Source organism: Acanthopagrus latus, chromosome 13, assembly GCF_904848185.1.
Source record: "Acanthopagrus latus isolate v.2019 chromosome 13, fAcaLat1.1, whole genome shotgun sequence".
Classification (NCBI taxonomy): Eukaryota; Metazoa; Chordata; class Actinopteri; order Spariformes; family Sparidae; genus Acanthopagrus; species Acanthopagrus latus.
Genome location: NC_051051.1, coordinates 4,249,156 through 4,269,091, shown reverse-complemented (window position 1 = coordinate 4,269,091; position 19,936 = coordinate 4,249,156). Strand labels below are relative to the sequence as shown.

Below are 19,936 nucleotides of genomic sequence, written 5' to 3'. Positions count from 1 at the left end.
GACGAAAGACAGACTCGACTTATTCTCTCTCTCTCTCTTGGTCAACACAGACTTAATCACTGCCAGAGGAAGTGAAAAGTACTTAGCGACGGCGTGTAATGGGATTGATAAGGTTGACACATTTGTGTCACACAAAATGGCACCGAGGGCAGTGTAAATCCCTGGTGAAATGACTTCAACTGAATGAGAAATGCTTTTAAACGACATCAAATCATCAGTATCGTTTATTCAGAGTCGGGCGGGATGGGGACCCGGAGGCGAGACTCAGGAGAGGCGGTGAAGAGCTGGTTGGATTGGATCTCAGGCCCAGCGCCGGGTTCACGTGTGGAATGAACCCGCCCGACTGTCTCCGAGGCACTTGGAGCCGCTGAGATCATGTAACAGGCAGCAAGGTATTTTCAGATACACCTGCCCGGACTTCTCCTGAGTCTGACACCACAACAGAAAGCTTTGGAGAAAGCAAACGAGGGGAAAGTCCAAAGAACACAAAGGAGCAATACGTATCAAATTCACCCTCGAAACAAATAACAGTCCCTGTTTCAGTTTGTTGGGAGACATTTAAGGCTTTTAAACTCTGTGTGGGAGTGTCCTCACCGAGTCGCCTTCCCACATGAACGACTCTTAACGACTCTGTGGGGACACTCCCACACAGAGTATGAAGGCCTGCGACTCCCCTCCAGCTAGTTGGGACTGAAGAAGCTTCCTGGATGAGGTGGAACATCTTCATCAACATGTATCGACCAACGCTAATGTAGCATCTTCATAAACTATTAAAAACACTGACATATATATTGTAGCTAACATGAATACCACGAATAGACACAATAAGTTCAGAGCAAACTGATCAGCGTGGATCGAGATCAACAAAGGAAGCAAAACTGTTGACAAAGAATACAAGAAACAAGCTAAATTACACGATGCCAAGACTTTTTTTTTCCCAGCTGATCACTGATCAGTTGAACGTGATGATTCTATCAGAACGTTTCTGGGTCCAAATGAAAAAAAAAATGACGTTCTTGAGTGTGAAACGACGTGCGGTGTCTGTGGATGTGTGTGCTGAAAGAAAGTAGAATGACACATGTTCTCTTTCCAGTTGATTTTATATTTTTTTATTGAATAAATGATTTTAAAAGGTAATAACAATGTTTAAAACTACATTATCTTCACAGCCATCGCGTACATACTCAGATAACCCATCTATATATATTCTCTCAACCCTCCCCAACACTTTTTTTCTTTTGCAATTTTTTTTTTTCTAAAATTTCTTTTTTTTTTTTCTCTCTTTTGTTTGTATTTTTTTTTTTTTTGTCTTGGTTTTTGTTTTTGTGATTTTTTTTCCTTTTCCGAGTCATACTATCAGAATAAATGCCCATTTCAAGTCGCGTCACACTAACAGCAATTCAATAGGAAAGGAGGGAAGGGGTCTAGCTCTACAGGGAGGGGGAGGGCAGGGGGGTGGATTTGAAGTTCCCAGTTCATATTATCCATCAACATTTTTTCAAGTTACTAAAGCAGAAAAAAAAAAGATCCAAAAAATCTAAAGGAAAAAAGAAATAAAAGTTGGTATGAGGAGTTACACCAGGCAACCCTCCCAGCCCATCAGGCCACTGCAACAGAAGGAAGTCGTTTTGTACAGTGACACGTCTTAGAAGTCAGTGTCTCAAAAATTCAGAACATAGAAAACCACTAAAATAATTTTGAAACTAGATCCAAAATATTCTTTTGAAAAGAATTTATTTTGATGTACAAAAACAGTCATTTTCTTTTTTTTTTTTATTTTCTTTTTTAAAATCTTTTTCTTAATAAAAATTTCAAACACAAGTTTATTGTAGTTCTTATTTCATTTGTCATTATTATTATTATTGTTTCATTTATTATTTTTTTTTAATTCATTTATCTATTATTTTTTTTTATTCATCTATCAGTGCGATTGTATACCAGTGCAGCTACTGGGTCCGGAGTAAAGAAAACAGGCTTTTTTCATCTTTAATGGCATAAAAAATAAGGAAAAATCCATCTTTTATACAAAGTATAACTGCTGGTCTTTAGGGAAAAAAACATTTATAAACCCATAAAGCTAGGAGGCACACCATGGGATTTTCATTTTTGTAAATAATAGTCACAATAATAATAATAATAATAATAATAATAATAATAAACAAAACAAGTAACAACAATTTGCAACCATTTTTTTTTTTACCATCCTTGATGCCATGTACGGCTTCAGAGATAGACAATGAAAAATTCATTGAAAAATCGGGTTGCTTCATAGGTCAAGACAGTTGAGAAATCGCACAAAAAAAATAATAAAATAAAAGACATAAACAACATTTTGTCAATGCAGGGGGGTGTCTTTTGGAAGGACAGGAAGCCAGGCCTGTAGAGCAGCATCTGGGCATGGCCGCTGGCATCTTTGGTTCGGTCGAACATACGAAGGTAACACGAGCTTGAGCATTCCACGAAATATGAGAATGACCACGCAAGGAATGCTGAGGCTGAACTCTAACCCTGGTATGGAACCAAAACACAATCTGCTACAACAAACTACTAATGTCGTTCCACAAAAATCCCATGAGGTATCGATGCTTTAAAACAGTTAGTCAGTACAGAAACGGGACTAGTTTCTGCGCGCTCTTTTGTAAAACATTAACTCTGCGTCCCACTACCTTCAACATAGTTTGAGAGGCCGCGAGAGCCTCGACGACGACGGGACCTTTTCACCAGTCCACAACTTCGCCTTGTACAGAGGTCAAACGATTCAGCAGCTGAAGGAAAACGGGAGGACGTGCTCGGGAGGAAAAACAAAACAAAACAAAACAAAAAAAGAGCAGCGACCCATCTTCCAGGAGAGGCAACGACCACTACTACTGCCACCATCTACTGAACGACACATCACACCTTGACAAACTAGGCCATGAGGTCGGGCCACAGTGTGGGAGGGAGGGGGAGCAATCGGGGAGGAGGAGGGGGAGGCTACGCGTGACTTCTTGTCCTTTCAAACCTGCAGGGGTGTTGACTTGCACTGGTAGGAAAAACAAAAAAAACACCTGTTGAACAGATCTGCATATATCAAGGATAGTAAAGGTAACACATGTAGGATTTTCTCTGAATATATCGCTGTTCAATTGTAATAACGACCACTGACAGTACATTCTATAGCCCCATTATGACTGCAGGGACTTCTAACTCTTCATTATAAGTGTAAGAATAACGGTCTGTTTTTCCCATAGGGAATTGATCCCAAATCACCCACATTGAACTTAAAAAGCACAGATTCACGGGGCTACTGTTTGTGTGTGTGTGGTTTTTTTTTCTCCTCCCTCAGCGACGGTCACATCCTTTTTTCGGTATTAAAAAAAAAATGTGCCACCGTGACTCAATTCACAGCAATACACTCAAGAGCAAATCTTACATGCAGCATCTTTAAGTATGATATGATCAATGAGTCCGCATGACCAGTCACGAGCTGTGACCACCCCAATATGAGGTCCGATAGCACCATATTTGTCTTTTAAATCTCTTAATGGTTAATAAGAGTGTCTAAGCCATAGATCAAGCATATCATGGATAAAACCATAGGTCTCATACTCATACATACATGCAACAAAATACATTGCATGTGTATACAAAGACATATATGTAAAAGAGCATGGTCAATTTGGTTTTGCAGCAGAAAAATTCAGGTTGTGCTGTATTAAATGGACCAGGAAATGAGTGCCTGACTGTTCCCCCCTTAGAAACGGACCATGTAGTGTATTTATCATAAATGCATACATTTTACAAGAGGCATGAAAGTGTCTTCCCATGGTTTCAACGTTTAGGGAAACAACACCACAGTGCCCGACTATGTTTGAGAGTGTGTGTGTGTGTGTGTGTGTGTTGGGGGGCTTTCAAAAATGAAAGAATTGAAGACCAGCAGCGGGGTAAGACTTGAGCAAACAGGAGCCTGCAGGCATACAGGAGCCCCCATATGTCAGAGATAGTATCAGTAATAGCATTCGAGTGAGAGGAACGTTATCCGAGGCCATTTCCTTCACTGTGGTGTGAGGATGGAGCTGGGAGAGAGCAAACCATGGGAGGCAGGAGCACTCAGAGCATCATCTACTGGTCCATCGTTTATTAAATCATTCATTTAAGGCAACACAACTTAAATCTGGGTCATTTCGGGTTACTGTGGATGGAGTGCCAAAAGCCCTTGACGTTTTGCATAAAGAAAAATAACCTGTCAGTTAGTAAAGGCTGTTACGAAGACAGATGTTGGTCAAGTAACAAGAACCTCTCAAAAAATTCCAGTTCGCAAAACTAAAACCCCCAAAGCGAGCGGATCGATACGTTGATCCACAACGATTCAGAACATTCTGGAAAACGCAAAATCCAACTAGCCTAGTGTGTGTGGATGTGACTCACAACAAGTAATATTTGGATGGGAAATGGCTTCTTAAGTCCTTACAAAGCCCTGGCTTTTTTTATTTTTTATTTGTAGACCTTAACTGCAAGCCGCTCGGCCCCATGCAGAGATTCTGCTCTAACTAATGCGACTGTGTTTGCTCGAACCTACTGCCAAACAGCTGACAAAACAGACCACGGATCGGAACGTTTCTTGTGCCGTGGACACACAGATCAACGGGATCTCACCAAACAGCAGAGTATCAGAGGAGAGAACGGCGGTAGTGCGGTTTCAACAACTAAAACTGACTCACTGCAGCGCAGCAGCTGCTCGAGACTCTAAAGAGAGCTATGACATGCACTTCTAAATGACAAACATGTTTATTAGATTACTTTGTGCGTCAAGTGGTGTGTCTTCATTCAAAATGACAATTTTTAATACATCATACTATGTGGATGAGTGACAATGGTTAACTATAATCTGAAAAGGCAAGACAATGTTTCCACGGTGACAATATATGAGACGTGACAAATGACTGAAACCTCCCGGTCCGACTGGTATTCAGTGATGCAGCCCTGCCTGAAGCTGGCTGGTGTAAGGTTGCATTCAGAGGTTAAACATCCAAAAGATCAGAGGTTACCCAACGCAAACGCTTCAAGCCAAACAACCGACGACTCTTACAAAGTGTGGAATAAAAAGAGAATATGGCTTTAAGTAGTTATAGCATGTCCCTGTCAAGTGACTCCCTGCCAGTTAACTCAGAAACCAACAGACACAGTAGATTTAAATCAAAGTATTGTTCACACACTTAACTTTTTTTTTTTTTCTTTGTCTTCTTCTCGGGACCTGCAGATACGCCTGCTCCCCCTCTCCAATACGGGGAGGTCAGACCCACGTGTGGCCCATTTTAAAATATAATTAACAAATCACCTGCGCAGACGAAATGGCTTCCTCCACGGTTACCTTAAATCTAAACAAAAAAAAGTTCAGCGAAAAAAAAAAAGAGGGAACGTAGCTGTAAGCTCTAGCCAAACAAACGCAGTTCAAGGTTTACAGGTTCCACCACAAAACACTACAAATACTCAGGAGAAAGTTTCCAAAAAAAACAAAATCTCTGTAGGGAATCTTTAGGTTAAATCCAATTTCTAATTGACTCTACTGGTTTTTTATCTTGTGGCAGACCAGCATCTATATCCACACACAGAAACACACACACACGACTGTGACCTCAAACAATAAACACTACCAGCGAGGGCTGGTTAAAGGGCGTCACAATCCTACAATCTATACTTTGGAGTACACAGATCCCGATATATAGTTCCGACTACAACACTACAAGTTTACAAGGCTAACAACCTCAACAATCAATCGTTTTTTTTTCTTTTTTTGAGAGGAATCAGAGGAGAGACGACACAGCCTTTGTGAACTGCAGTTGCCTTGCTACATGGAATACAAGTCTGAATAGTAAGAAAGAAAAGAAGGAGGAAAAAAAAACAAGGAATTTTCTTAGTGAATGTAAAATCGTAGCAAAGCCTAAACGATATAAGCGCAAGGCTAATCCACCAGAAGAGACCTTCTTCCATCCACAGAATATAACGTGATTAGGTTTCGCTTAACATACTTAAGATTAATAAAATCTAGTATTTGTTTGATTTTTCAAAACATATGAATGAAGGGGGTTATAGATATATGTATACATATGCTGCAAAAACTTAACCATAGGCAAAGAAAAGAAGAAACGTGGATTTCTTGCCATAATCAAATGATGCTTCGTTGCCACCCGTTGCCATGTCAACGTCTGGGAGACGGCCAGCATGGCAACGGAAACAATCATCATAAAATGGTACAGTAGTAGAAATAGCTAGACCAGGAGGGGGCGGGCTCTCCTGGGAAAAGGTCCGCGGAGAGGTCCAATGATTGGTCATGCGGCTCGCTGTCAGGAATAATGGTTGTAGGGTGGTAGAGGGTGCCCAATGCCATTCTGGTAGTGGTGATGCTGGCGGTGGGCGATGTACTCTGCATAACCCATTGTCATCTTCTCGCTACGGTACCTAGGAATGAGAAGAGAAGCGTCGGTAAAGGCTCGGCGACCCTCGTGTCATGTTAGGAAAGCTGTGATAAGCCACAGTCTGTAGCTACTGTGACCCGGTCCAATCTACTCAACATACAAACAGACTTTCATTGCACAATGCTGAACTCTCAGTGGGTAGTTAAAAAAAAAACAGTATAAAAATCGATGGAGCAGAACCAGAGATGTCGTCTCTTTTATCCCATGCATTATTATTCCTCCCCATCGAAAGCTGGCACCTACCTTACCCACAATGCACCTCAGATGCCAACAGTTCATTAGGATGTGCGGGTGAGATGCTAGTGGCAGCATCACTTGAGGCACTTTGGCAGATTGAATGCAGCTCCCTCTGGAGCCACAAAGGCCTTACACAACTTTTCAGCATATAGTTATAGGCACAGTTTGAAAGTAGCGCTCCTCAAAATCTAGAAACAGACTTTGTGGCAGAACATATGGTGCATCTCAGAAGCAGGACAACACCGGCTTAGATCCCATGTGTGACACTTTACCTTTTAAAAATTCATTTGATCTTCACACAGTTCCATTCTATTAATTCTGCTCAGCTGGGTAAAACAAACACTAATATGCTAATGTGCATTAATCAGTGACTTTGGTCAGATTAAGTTTTAATATTCTGGGTTTTGTGTTTAGTTACATGGCCTAAAAAAAAAAAAGGTGATGATGTTTTTTCTGGGACCGACTCAAATTTTCATTTGAATGAGTCTCCAATAAAATATGTGTTTCTGATTTACTGCAGTGTTGAACTAATTAAGGCTGAAGCCTGATCAAAACATCACCTATCACTGATATATCTGTGATAGGTGGAATTTATTCTCTCTCTCTCTGAAGTTTATTTTTTCAGATAGATAGATGATAAGGTTTGTTGTTCAACCACAAAATATCATGTCACAAATGAATCACATTCCGAGGTTCCTTAGAAAAAAAATGTGTGGCTATCGGCCGATATATCAATATCAGAATTGTTCTGGCCTTGTTCGGGCTGTGATGAAAGCTTCAACATTGTGGTCATGTGATGCCTACATGACATGACCACGAGCTCATTACAGTCACCACCCAAATCCATATTCATATTTCATTTTGCTCTCATGTTGTGATCACTGACATTGTGAACACGGGATCTCGTCTGTGCAAGATGGATACGCAGATGTTAGTAATGTGTGATGTATTTTTTTTGGACAGCAGGATGCAAACCTACCAATATCCCTGTGAAAGTATGTGTGTAAACAGAGTACATCTGTGACATTAACATATGACCATGTTTGAAGGTAATTCAGTAAAAGTGTATCCTCACCTGGTTAACTTAATGGTCTTCCTGAAGTCATTTGTGATGGGAGCTTTGTAACCTCCCTTTCGTAGTAAGGAATCTATGGTTTGAATGTGGTCCCAACCTTGATAAAATAAAGCGTTCTTTACACATTCCTGATAATCCACGTCTAGAAAAAAACACTACATCACATTGAATGTATAAAAAAGCAGATGAGGCTGCATTGTTTAGGGGCACAAAAGATCTCACCTTGCTCCTTTGCAACCTCTGGTAGGTAGGTGGCGGTGCGCTTTGATCCTTTTTCATTGAAAAACTCTATCCTAATACCGTGAACACCCACCTAGAATTCAACACAGGAATAACAAAGAAACCACGTATTTCACCTCAGTAAATTACTGCATCCAACAAAGTAAGATTCAACTTTTTTACTTTTCTTTTGTTTGCATGAAGAAGCTGCTGTGCATTTACAGCAGCGAGAGTGAGTCACCTATGAATGAGAGTGTCAGCAGTCTCAATGCAAAACATGTCTCTTACCTCCCAGTCAAGGTAATCACCGACGTCTTCAAAGTTGGTGAGAAGAGACACTGAGCAGAAGAGGCGAGGCAGCTCATCCCTTGTCATAGGGGGGAAGCGGCTGTCTTTAAGGGCACTGGAGACATACAAGCACAAAGAACATACCGCTGTAAGAAGTGATTCAGAAAACAGTTATTACAGTCAAGTATCAAGAGAGCCAGTTGGTTGAGTGACATGTTTAGGATTTTAATGCAATAAATGGCAGTAATATATATACTTTTGTTTTTAAATTGAGGGCAAGTTTTCGCTCACACTTCCAGCATGAGATGAAAGATAATCAAGGCCTTTTTTATCCAAAGTGGATGGCCTATGGACATACAGAGGTCAGCATGGTCGCAGCATCACGGCTGCTGTCAGCAGCTAAGTGATGTTTCTTATGCACGCGTCAGCACTCAACACCATTAAGCAGCTGCGTGTTTTTGCATGCATTTGACAGGTCGGCTGTGTCTGCCCTCAGGTCAAGTAATGCTAATGAAGAAATTCTACACCAGGTTTTTACAGTGGGCTCTGTTTACGCTCAGGCTTTACATAGACTTCAGGCTTTAGTTCATAACAATCACCTGGTAATGTGCTGCCTCTCGGTCATGTGATGGGTCATGTCACATTCAAATATCAGTTTCATTAATATTGAATGCAGATTTCTAATTGAACAGTTGTCCACCAAAGTGAGGCAGTGCCTGACCAGCGATTAACCCACCGGCTGGACAATCCAGTGATCGATTCAGATCAACCACCAATGTGTGTTTAACCCATGTGCTTATGTTTGCCTGGAGAGGGTATAACACTGTCAATAAAACTACACAAGGACTCTTTATTATCACAGTGAATTAAAACAGTTACAATAGTCCTTACATTACAGTAATAGTAAAGGTATGAATACATTTTATTTGCAGCACTGCCTATCCTCTTTATGTCAGTGCCAGCTCATCAAGAATTAAATGCTTTTATCAACTTTCTACATCATCCTCAGTTTTAAAATTAATCATGTTGCTAGCACACTCCAAATGCTGTTAAAATTCAACCTTCATGGGGGGGTAAAAATGGGAGAAGTAATTACTGTGAAAAAACAACAACAGTTGTATTTGCTCTAAGAGTAATTTAGTTCTAGTGACTGCAGAAAATCGCCCATTTTAAGGGTCTTGTTTCCAAGAGACTTGTTTACAGTGATTTATTACAATGCCATTCGAGCAATAAAAATATCTTACCTGGTAAGGGTGTACTCCCTGAGTCCTGAGTGCAGATTCATGGCAGAAAATGTACCTATACAACCCCTCAACCGCTTGTCTCTGCCTATTTTCCATGTGACAAACAGCGGGCTGAAAAAAATAAAAACAACAAGAAGAGATCATGTTAAAGAAGTCAACTAACGTGCATGACACATGTACATTTCTGTTGTGTGGAAAGTTGGTGGATACAGCTCAGTGTACACATCACCAAATAGCTCTGTTAACATCAGGCAAAACTGGCACCGTTGTCTTTTACACCACAATGAATCAGTTTTCATCCAAGTCTGCAAGCTTTGGTTCATAGCCACGTGTCCATCCATGACTGGATAACTATCTTTTCCCCCCGAAGCAATACATGTCATGTTTCATGAAGTATTGCAAAACATCTTCTGGTAAAGAACATGAGCATGCGCATTAGCCAAGAGAACGCCAAACTGATTACCAGAAGAACTTCTAATATGAACGGATGTAACTGAGACCATCTCGTGATGGGATCACACCAGCTGTGATGCTGTCAACATGTCCATGCTCCAGCCCATTACTACATTACTGCACAAGTGCTCAGCACTGATGGGCAGGACCATCCCCATCTTTGAACAAAGCCTTTCTGTTGATATCAGGTGCACACATCTAATCTTCCTAACTGCATATTGCACAGTTGCAACAATATCATGGTGGCAAACTCTGTCCACTAAAGATACGGTGTAAACCAGCTGTGCTACAGCGGCTGTTAACAATTGGATCTGGGTTAAAGTGATCCACAACAAATGTAGGCAAGGGGCCTAAATTGAGGGACCAAATTGCTATTTTGCTACTTCCTACCTCCCTGGTTCTGGCAGCCCTGCTGAGACAATTCTCATCTTCTAGGTGTTTGGGTGAAAAGTCCTTTCTTTTCTATAGAGTACTGATACAGCAAAGCTTTTCTCTCTCTCTCTGTCTTGCTTGCTTGACTCATTAAACTATGTGAAAATAAACTGTATAAAAGGGAAAAGAGAGGGGGGAAAAAAAGAGTTTCCCTTATGAATAATCTTCAATACAACAATCAACTTTGAAACTGCCATAAACAGTATTTTTTCATGCATTAAGTCATGAGCCAGTCTTTGGAGTTAAATGCTTTAAAATCCCAGATTTTTCAGAAGAAACATACATGAGACATTTCTCTTTGAACCTTTAAATTTTATTTTTAGCTTTTTCACACATTAAACAATTGTTTTACAAAATCAAAATCTGAAGCTCTGATTCAGTTAAGTACTTTTTCTTTTAAATTACGAAGGAGGAAAATATTACTGCTACAACAGAAAAGTGCTCAGAGTCTAATGAAAAACAAAAGTGATGTCGAGTACATGTTGTCGTGTCACAGACATTTCACCCAGCAGTTCCTCCTCAGAAAACCTTTGCATGGCAACTGTCCTACGGCTTCAGTTTACCCTTCATGGATCATTTGCCCTCTGCCAGTGAGGAAAGGCTGCGGTCTTCTGGTGTTGTCCTAAAAACAAGGCAGCAACAAGGGCAAAGGTTGATGAAGAAAAGAAAACACTGCTTGTGTTCACTATTTGGCAGCACAACGGATAAGATAGCATGTCTGTTATCTGGCTATTACTTTCAAATTGTAATCTTATTTTAGCTCTTTCTTTAGCTGCAAAATAAGAGAAGCTTTCAATACACATCTGTTAGCTTACATTACACATATTAACCCACAAATTAACTTTAACTGCCATTTTAAGCTATAAAACCATCAAGTCAATGAACATTAACTAGCTTAAATAGCTGGCTGGTTGTGCTAATGTACCTGAAAGCTCGCTGGTTGATGTGGTCCAGTGGTCTTCACGCAGTCAAAATGAAGCAATGTGCTTTTAAAGTTTGTTGTGTTGGCTGAGGCAGCTACCTCTGTGTCACAGCTCTCAGCATGTGTCCCTCCATTTTACAGAAGACTTGCCATTTTTATTAAATGTCAACAACATGTACGCCGAACAGCCAGTCACCTCGCCAGACAGCAACGCGCGCCATCTCAACGGGCTTCACAATTGCTTTGGGTTATACCATTATCATTTTGAAATGAACTGCGATATTTACTATAAGTATGGTTCTTACTTTCAATGTTTTTGTGCCACCGTCTTTGAAAAATTATCACATCCAAAATCTGAGGCCCGTCATTGTTTACTGGCTGAGCACAGCACTGTGTCTTTGTCAGATGTTGTGTTTGTTCCGAGCATTTCAATAATTCAATCTGACAATGCCCCCAAGTGAAGGACATGCCGAGGACACCACAGACCAGAAGTATGAGTTTCTCAGACCTGTGGGAGTTTTCACTTTGGAGGGCATTTGTAAATACATTCCTAGTTGTGCTTGGCTGGCTGGGGTTAGACCTCGGTTTCAAGCGTGTTATTTGTTGACTCTTACAGGCTGACAGACCTGAGCTCAATCAGAATAGGGTTCATTTTCTACAAAAGGTTTAAATATGTCCAAATCAGTCATGACGTCAGATGGTACATGCCCATAGTCAGCATCTAACTCCCAGTTGTAACAAACCACATTCACAATTTGAGCTTTACACAATACTGCCAACAAAAGCAAGGCCTCACACATACAATGAGGCACTTACTCTGATTGCACAGGTGCTGTCAGTTAATGGTTATGAAGGTTTAATGTTTAGCGCCGACATTGGGACCAGACCTTGGAGAGAGCTTTATGGAGGGCATTATTACATTAACGCCAGATTTTTTTAAGTTAACAACGGCAACACTAATCTGGCTTGCCAAGCTTGGCTCAGACAACAGTAGAAGCCATGTATGAAATCTGTAATGTCTGAAATGAATTCACAAAATTTTTTTTAAAAACAAGAGAGTGTGTTTATTTGACATGAATTTGGTTAATCTAGTTTACACTAAAAGGTACAGATCAGTGAGCTGTATCCACCATGTCTGGCGCATATCAAATCATTTTTCCAGTGTTTTGAATAAGTTCTAACATTTGAATGTGTAAAGCCTTTTGCCTAGAGTTGGTTTGGAGTTGGTCTCTAAATGAAACCTTAGTGTGACGGGTATTGAAGATAGAGCTTGATAGTTAGGAGACTCGACATGCCAATAGCAGCATTTGAAAAATACCCATTTGGTGTGAATGTACAGAGTAAGCATAAATGGGGCTTGGTTAATCATGTACATACAGTGTGTATGAGAGATCGCTCCCTGTAATATATATAATGATTACCAACAAACAGCTTTGGGGTGTTAAATACAGCCATTTACAATTCAAGCGTAAAAAATCAGAGTTGTGTGCAAGACTGCCCTCAACTCTTGATTTTACACTTGAATGTGTCACATGACAACAAAAAAGGCACATTCACAAACATATTATTATCAACATACATACACAATTTGACACATTTTGATGTGGCCCTTGTCAATTACCCCCCCAAAAGTTTCAATGAACTGTGACTGCAGTTGGCCAACCATTCCTTTCGTTGCCTCAAAGTGCAAGTTGAACGTCCGTATAGTCGTGTACTATCACATTACAACACTTGTATAAGGTGGGGTCGATATATTTCAGCGGAGTGCGGTTGTAGGGCACGACGTGTACATTTAATTTTCTCGTCGTTAAACTGCTCACAACACGATTAAACTCGTGTTTAATGAACGCTTCGAGTGTTTGGACGCTGTGTTTCTTTGTCTGCCACACGTATTAAAGACTGTCATGATGTTTACAGTGACATGGAGCCATAGGGAACTGCTTAGTCCTCAGCACCAACCACATTTTTCTTTGTTGGCTGATGCTAAATCGGCTGTCATCGTTGAGTTTCCCTCCGACTCGACACTTGGCAGTAAAGCAGACATGCTGTTAAAAACGACTCGGCTACACGGCCGGTTATCTGACGGTGACAGCCCAGAGATGTTTTAATACATTTACCATTAAATAAATTACCGGAAGCTCATTAGTGGCCGGTTGCTAAGCTAATGCAGCGCATAGCTAACAAAGCTAAGCCTGGTGGCAAGCCGGAGTTCATTGAGGGCAACTTAAAAGCATAAGAATGCTAACATTTACTTTTTGGGGTTCATATTATTGTAGTTACAGTGGACTGATGTAAATATCAAAACTGCAGCTGTTAAACCGAAAAAATAAGCGATGTTATATTACTCGTTCCACCCTTTCTTATTTTAGCTTAAGTGTTTGGTGGCTTGCTAATGTTAGCATGTAGCACACAGGCTTAGCTAACGTTAGCCTGTGGCTGAGGCTCGAGTTGGATAAACAGCAGAGCTAAAATTGTTTCTTTTTAACGCCAAGCAGCACATTAAATGTGAAAGCGACGCGGTACATCATCCAGTCATGTGCATTATGAGATCGATAAAACTCATTCATTGTATATAGACAATGTGATGTGAGTGCAGCTACAGGCCAGTGCAGTCAGTCTCTTCTCGACGAGGCCCGAATTCCAAGTTGGTACAAATCAAGCTAGCATCGGGAGGGTTTTAAACGTTAAACACAGCAAAAGTAAAATGTTGTTTCGACGTGACAGTCTGTGGCCTGAACAGTGGAGCGGGATCCGGAGGTGAATCAAGCCCAAAGAGTGCCGCTAAACACACATTCGCTGAGAGATTGGGGGGGGGACACACCAGTGAGCTTTGTGTGTGTGTGTGTGTGTGTGTGACATGCAGCAAAACAACAAAAGACAAAAACAACACAGGAAAAAAAAATACTCACTAGGGATCATTTGTAAACCTGGGTGTTCTCGGAGGTTGGTATCCGTACAGATGGCAATAAAGCACGTCAAAACAGAAGCAGCACATCTCCGCTGAGACGACCATTTTTCTGCCTCCACTTCCCGAACCGGGTCCCGAGCTGAGATTCGGGGAGAGGCCGGATGAAGTGTAACCGGCCGGGGCTGGGGACAGAGCGTTTGTGCCGCTGCTACCACTACTACTACTGCCGCCGCTAACGTTACCCCCGGGTCCCCCCAGGCCGTTGGCTCTGCTCACGTTCGCCCCTGCTGCAACGGTCGCGGAGGAGCCAATCCCCAACTCCGAGCCACAATGTCCGGTTCCTGCCACCCCGCTTCCCGCCCCCACCCCGCCGGGACCCCCCGACCCGGGCGATCCCGACAGTTTCTGCTTCTTCACCCCGCAGCACCCGGCCGCCATCTTGGAACAATCTGCACCGACACACCGCTTCCGACCCATAACCGTCACCGCGGGAAGGGTGGGGGGGAACGCCGACCAGACGTAGAAATCCCACTGCGTTGATACGTACGACGGACAATACTCCACTTTCACTCTTTTTGTTTTTTTTTTTTTCTTTTTGTGTCGGACGACGAAATAACCGATGTGGGGAGAAGACTGCAATGTCACCCTCGCGTTGCCTTTAAAGATGCGTGACTTCGCTACGCAAAATCCATAGCTGGACGAGCGCCGTTTCCATGAGTAGTCAGCCAGTCCAGCTTCTTCTTCTTCTTTTTTTTTTTTTTTTTTTTTTGGGACCACGGTGTTCCGAGTGGATCACCGATAACGTAAAAAAAAAAAAAAAAAAAAAAAGTCCAAAATCCTCCCTCCCCTAAAAAAAAATAAAAAAAAAAATATTCAGCCCCCCTTTTCCTCTGCCTTCAATACGCCACCATCCGAGCCGATCTCAAGTCAGTTCCCCCCGTCAGCATACAAGTTCAGGGAGTGCTCAGTCCGAGCAGGCCGCAGATGACAGTACCGGGGCGGTCCAGATGTGAAGCCGACAGCCAGTGTGCCGAAGCCCCGCAGCACACCTCACCTCACCAAGTGGAAGCCCGGAGCTTGAGTACGCAGGACCCATAAAAGCTTCAGCACGCAGCGTCGCTTCTTCTCATTGCACCAGCTTGTTGTTGTTGTTATGTGTGTGTGTGTGGTGTGTGTGTGTGTGTGTGTGTGGTGGTGCTTTTTTTTTTTTTTTTTTTGGCCTCACGAACTTCTAATTACACAACAGGCCCAGTATGTTGGAATTCCAGACGCTGGGATAATAACGCAGAGTAAAATGGCATCTGACAATGCGGGGTTGGCATGGCACAATGAACCGCGTCAGCACCGCCGAGCAAGTCATGTCAGTCCACGTTCAGCCCACCACAGTTTGCACCTGCATCATGTCTGCTGCTCTTTGGACCTGGGCTTTCTCTCTCTCTCTCTCTCTCTCTCTCTCTCTTTTTTAAAAAGAAAACAGTAAATCTCAATAAACACCCTCCAGCGTCAGATGTAGAGCTGAAAGTTTTCAGTATAGGTTTGTTTGGAGGCTGTCATCCGTGTATGAGGACACACAGAGAAGATCATTCTAGTCCGGGGAATGGAAATCCTCCAGGTTCGGTTCTGGCAGAAAAGAAAAAAACCCCTTCGCTCCGCAACCCGTCTCTCAGCTTGCTACCGTTCGGTGCTGTTCGGGTGGAAGAAGAAGAAGGAGGAGGAGGAGGAGGAGGAGAAGGAGAAGCCCTGTGTGATCGGGTCTGTGTGCATCGGTGTCGTCGGCCACTCCGGAAGCGGATTCAGAGAAATGTGGTGCGCCCGGTTCTACACATAATGCGTAGCTTCTGGGGGAACCAGACGGTTCAGGAGAGAGAGAATCTACGGTGCTGTGGAGGCATGCGCGCTCTCGACGTCCGGACGCGTGGATGCGTGCATGCGTGCGCTGCGTTTGTGCGTGCGTGCGTGCGTGAAAGTATCGGTATCCCTAAGCTATAAAAGGCGTGCAGCCATAGATAGTGGTCTGTAGGGGTTCTGGACTCCAGAGGATCATGTGAGGGGAGTTGATTTTGTCGTTTATTCTGGAGACAGCCCCTCTTGTCTGCTTCTATTAAAGGGTTATACACAGACGTTTTCTTATAAATAGTCCCTTGTTTGATTCAGGGTGACTAACATGATATCTTCCTCATATCATGTCTGCGTCCAGGGCCGGCAGTAGATATTCTCGCCCCCCCCCCCTTCGTGCCCACATCTCATCAAGGACCCCCCCAACAAGAAAAAATGTGAATATATACACTGAAATATCTCCAGTCTGTCGTTTCTACATCATATCAGTGATTAATAAACATTGCAGGATCAGCTGATGATGATCCCACCCTGTGCTCACACTGCTGGGCATACATAGTGGTCTTTAGGGGTCCTGGACTTCAGTGGATCATGTGAAGGGAGCTGATTTAGTCATTTATTCTGGAGGCAGTCCCTCTGTCTGCCTCCATGTAACAAATGTTTTCTTATAAATAGTCCCTTGTGTGATTCAGAGTGATGTCTTCTTCATGTCACGTTATGCGATCAGGGCCGTCAGTAGATATTCTCCGGGCCCGCTCTCCTGACCACATCTCATATAGGACCCCCCCCGAAACTCCGGTCCGTGTCATGTCTACATCTGAATGTCAGTGATTAATAAACATTGTCGGATCGGCGGATGATGATGATGAGGATGATCACGCCCTGACTCACACTGCTGAGCTGAGTGTGCTTCAAAATAAAAAAAAAACACACTGGATGCCTGACGGAGTGAAATACGGCCCGGGTGGGTTGGTGGCATGGGAGGGGGGGTCAGGAGAGGTTGATCTCTGGGTTGCTAAATATAAAACACGTGGACATTGACATTATGGAATTCCTATGAGGGTGAAATCAGCCTCATACACCTTTAACTTTGGGTAAGGCGACACGTGTAAATGTTGACGACCGTCTGGAAAAAAACTCAAGGGACAAATGACTCGGGCATTTTTTTTTTCCCGTACTTTAATTCATGGCGAATGTGTCAGGAGGAATATATTTGGTTATTAGTCATCTCTCCTCTAGGTTTGCGCTCCCAAATAGATTTTAAAAGTTAGTCTAAGCTGCATACTTTGGAGGGGGAAACGACAATAAGGCCAACATCAGACGTATAAATCATCTGAGAAGGAAGATGATCCCTGTCGCTCAGCGTTTCAGTCCTGGCTGACAATAGAGAACCTGTTATATCCTCGGCGTTATTTTCTTTATGTGAGGTGTTGATTCTCATTCTAAATTCATCCTCCGCACTCCACCCCTTAAAAATCTGTTTTATTTTTACGACTCCATGACTCTTGACTATTTATACAACTTCTTTAGGACAACAAACTAGCATTCATTAGTGTTGTAGACTGATAAATGAATAACTGAACCGTGAACAGCCGCAGCAGCAGCAGCAGCAGCAGCAGCAGTGCTAATGAAGCTGACGTTAATGTCTGCAGTATTGCAGCGCTTGTGCTTTATGTTAAAGCCGTCTTCAGGTTAATGTGCCTTTCAGTGTCCATTTGCTTCATCCTTCCCCCCCATTCGCTGTCAAGTCCCGACACATATGAGTTTATCATCCGAGCCACAGCAGCAGCAGAGAGCAGACACCCCCCCTCCCATAAAGTGCCTCATGACTGACTCAGCAGAAGGCTTCAAACCTAAAATGTACTGCTAATTATTGTTGGCTCTTGACCGACTGATATTGACTGAGCATTTTTCCTGGTAACAGGCCTCCCCGGGCCGACTGAAGTGCACTCAAGGCTTAATAACTTTAGATTAAGCGCAGGTTTGAGTGTAACCATCGTCCTCCTGCATGAATGACGCTCCTCTACGAAATGTATTAAACCTACTTGTAAAATCAATCTGGAGAACATGTTGTCCTCAAGAAACTGATGTTGTAACTGGCTGTCTTTAAATATATATATTTATATATGTATTTGTTTATTATAAGGTCCCCAGAACACTGTTTGAGGCTAGACAGGTGGCAGGGTCCGCCACATATGAGCACAAATGTCACCACAGTATGAAACTGTGTGTGATTGTTTTGTTTATTTTGTCTATTCAGTCATGAAACTGAGGAGTTTGTTTGTTTAGTTTACTTTATAAACAGAATAATCTTTCTTTTTATAAAACTTCACAGTGCACTTTTAAAGGTTGTGCTCATTTGAATTGCTTTTGGGTCATTTAGACTTTAACTTCAACTCAGTTAACTCCACCTTTACCTACTGCTTTTACTTTTAATCCAAAAGCAGTGTATCATATTGTCATTATCAGATCATTATTATGTTTGTATCCCTACAATAACAGCCCTGCTTTCAGCTTTGTGAGGATACGTATTTTCAAAGTCAGTCCAAGGTTTTTTTTAAAAGTAGCTTATTTAGTTGGAGAGGTAGAAGAATTTCCTCGACACACAAAGGAACACTTAATCCTCCAGGTTATTGAAAAAAAATGTGATTAAATTCAGTAAATATAGAGGAACGTGGTTTTCACAGGACAGCAATAACTGTAATCTGAGTACAATATTTTCCTCGTAGACGTATGAAGTTACATAAAATGGAAATACTCAAGTGAAGTTCCTCAAATTTAGCAGTACTCGAGTAAATGTACAGTTACATATCATCACTGCTGCTCATTAAAATAGCTCATGTTAATGCTTTTGCAGTGGGATCAACTCTCTCATGACTTTCCTCATGTGTGGAGGTTATTTCACATTATTAAAACTGTAAAAAAATGGCCCCACTTACTCTTTTTATAATAACAGAAACTGTCATTTCACTCTGCGTTGGATTATACATCAGCCCTCAGCCACTGCAGCCTGATATAATGTGATATGATATAGAGTCATGATATGTATTTAAATGAACTCATAGCCGACTTCATTATTGTTTTAGCATATTTGTTTAATCTAAAATGTGTAAAATGATGGAGCGTGAAGCTGGTATGTAGCTGATGTATGGCTCAGAGAAGCTGACCGGAGTGTTATCCTCTTCACAACACCATTCATGCAAGCGTTGGGATTTTTTTATTTATTTATTTTTTTTTTTTCTAGGCACGGGTGATGTCATTGCAATGCAATCCAGCCCAATGCAGATGATCGTTTGAAAAGTACAACAGGAAAGGGGGGAAGCGGGCTGAATTTCCTCCCGTACCAGATACAGTTTGTAAGAGTGAGGACTGCTGTTCAAGGTCACTGCGGCTTTGACTAAGTCCACTCAGCTGAGCCGACAGCGTTATTGTTGGCGTCGTAATCTTCCGATTTAAGGCAACTTCTCACATGCACAGTCATCATTTAGTGATTATGTATGGAGAGAATAGGCCGGTTTGTTCCATTCATTCGCTGTCTGTTCTATTCTGGGGAGCAGAGACAATCTGGCGTGTTGTTATTAGACCTTGTGGTGGAATTTCCCACAGCAGCAGGAGGACTCGTTCCCCTCACAGTGCACAGTGGCTGGCTGAACACTGAGAGTGAGCCAGACTCAAATAAACTGAGAGGTCACAGGTTCTACAAAAACTTCAGAAAATGCCAAATAACACTGCTTATACAGAACTCCACCCATGGTTGATTGAATCATAAATTTTTTTCTTTGATCAACATTTGGGTTTGATCAATACCGAAGAGCCAAATGATCACTCCTCCATTCTCCCGCTGAGATTTCTGGATAGTAAAACAAT

The 19,936-nt window shown here is 42.1% G+C and overlaps 1 protein-coding gene across 1 annotated transcript; it reads right to left on the bottom strand.

The window, feature by feature from the left end:
* Window positions 1-1,191: 1,191 nt before the first annotated feature.
* ammecr1 (AMMECR nuclear protein 1) lies at window positions 1,192-15,049 on the bottom strand. The gene is made up of 6 exons (XM_037119051.1): window positions 14,235-15,049; window positions 9,519-9,629; window positions 8,275-8,389; window positions 7,990-8,080; window positions 7,768-7,864; window positions 1,192-6,438 (listed from the first exon to the last, which is right to left on the bottom strand). The coding sequence occupies exons 1-6, from the start codon at window positions 14,708-14,710 to the stop codon at window positions 6,324-6,326; spliced, it is 1,005 nt and encodes a 334-aa protein (XP_036974946.1). The 5' UTR covers window positions 14,711-15,049; the 3' UTR covers window positions 1,192-6,323.
* Window positions 15,050-19,936: the final 4,887 nt, after the last annotated feature.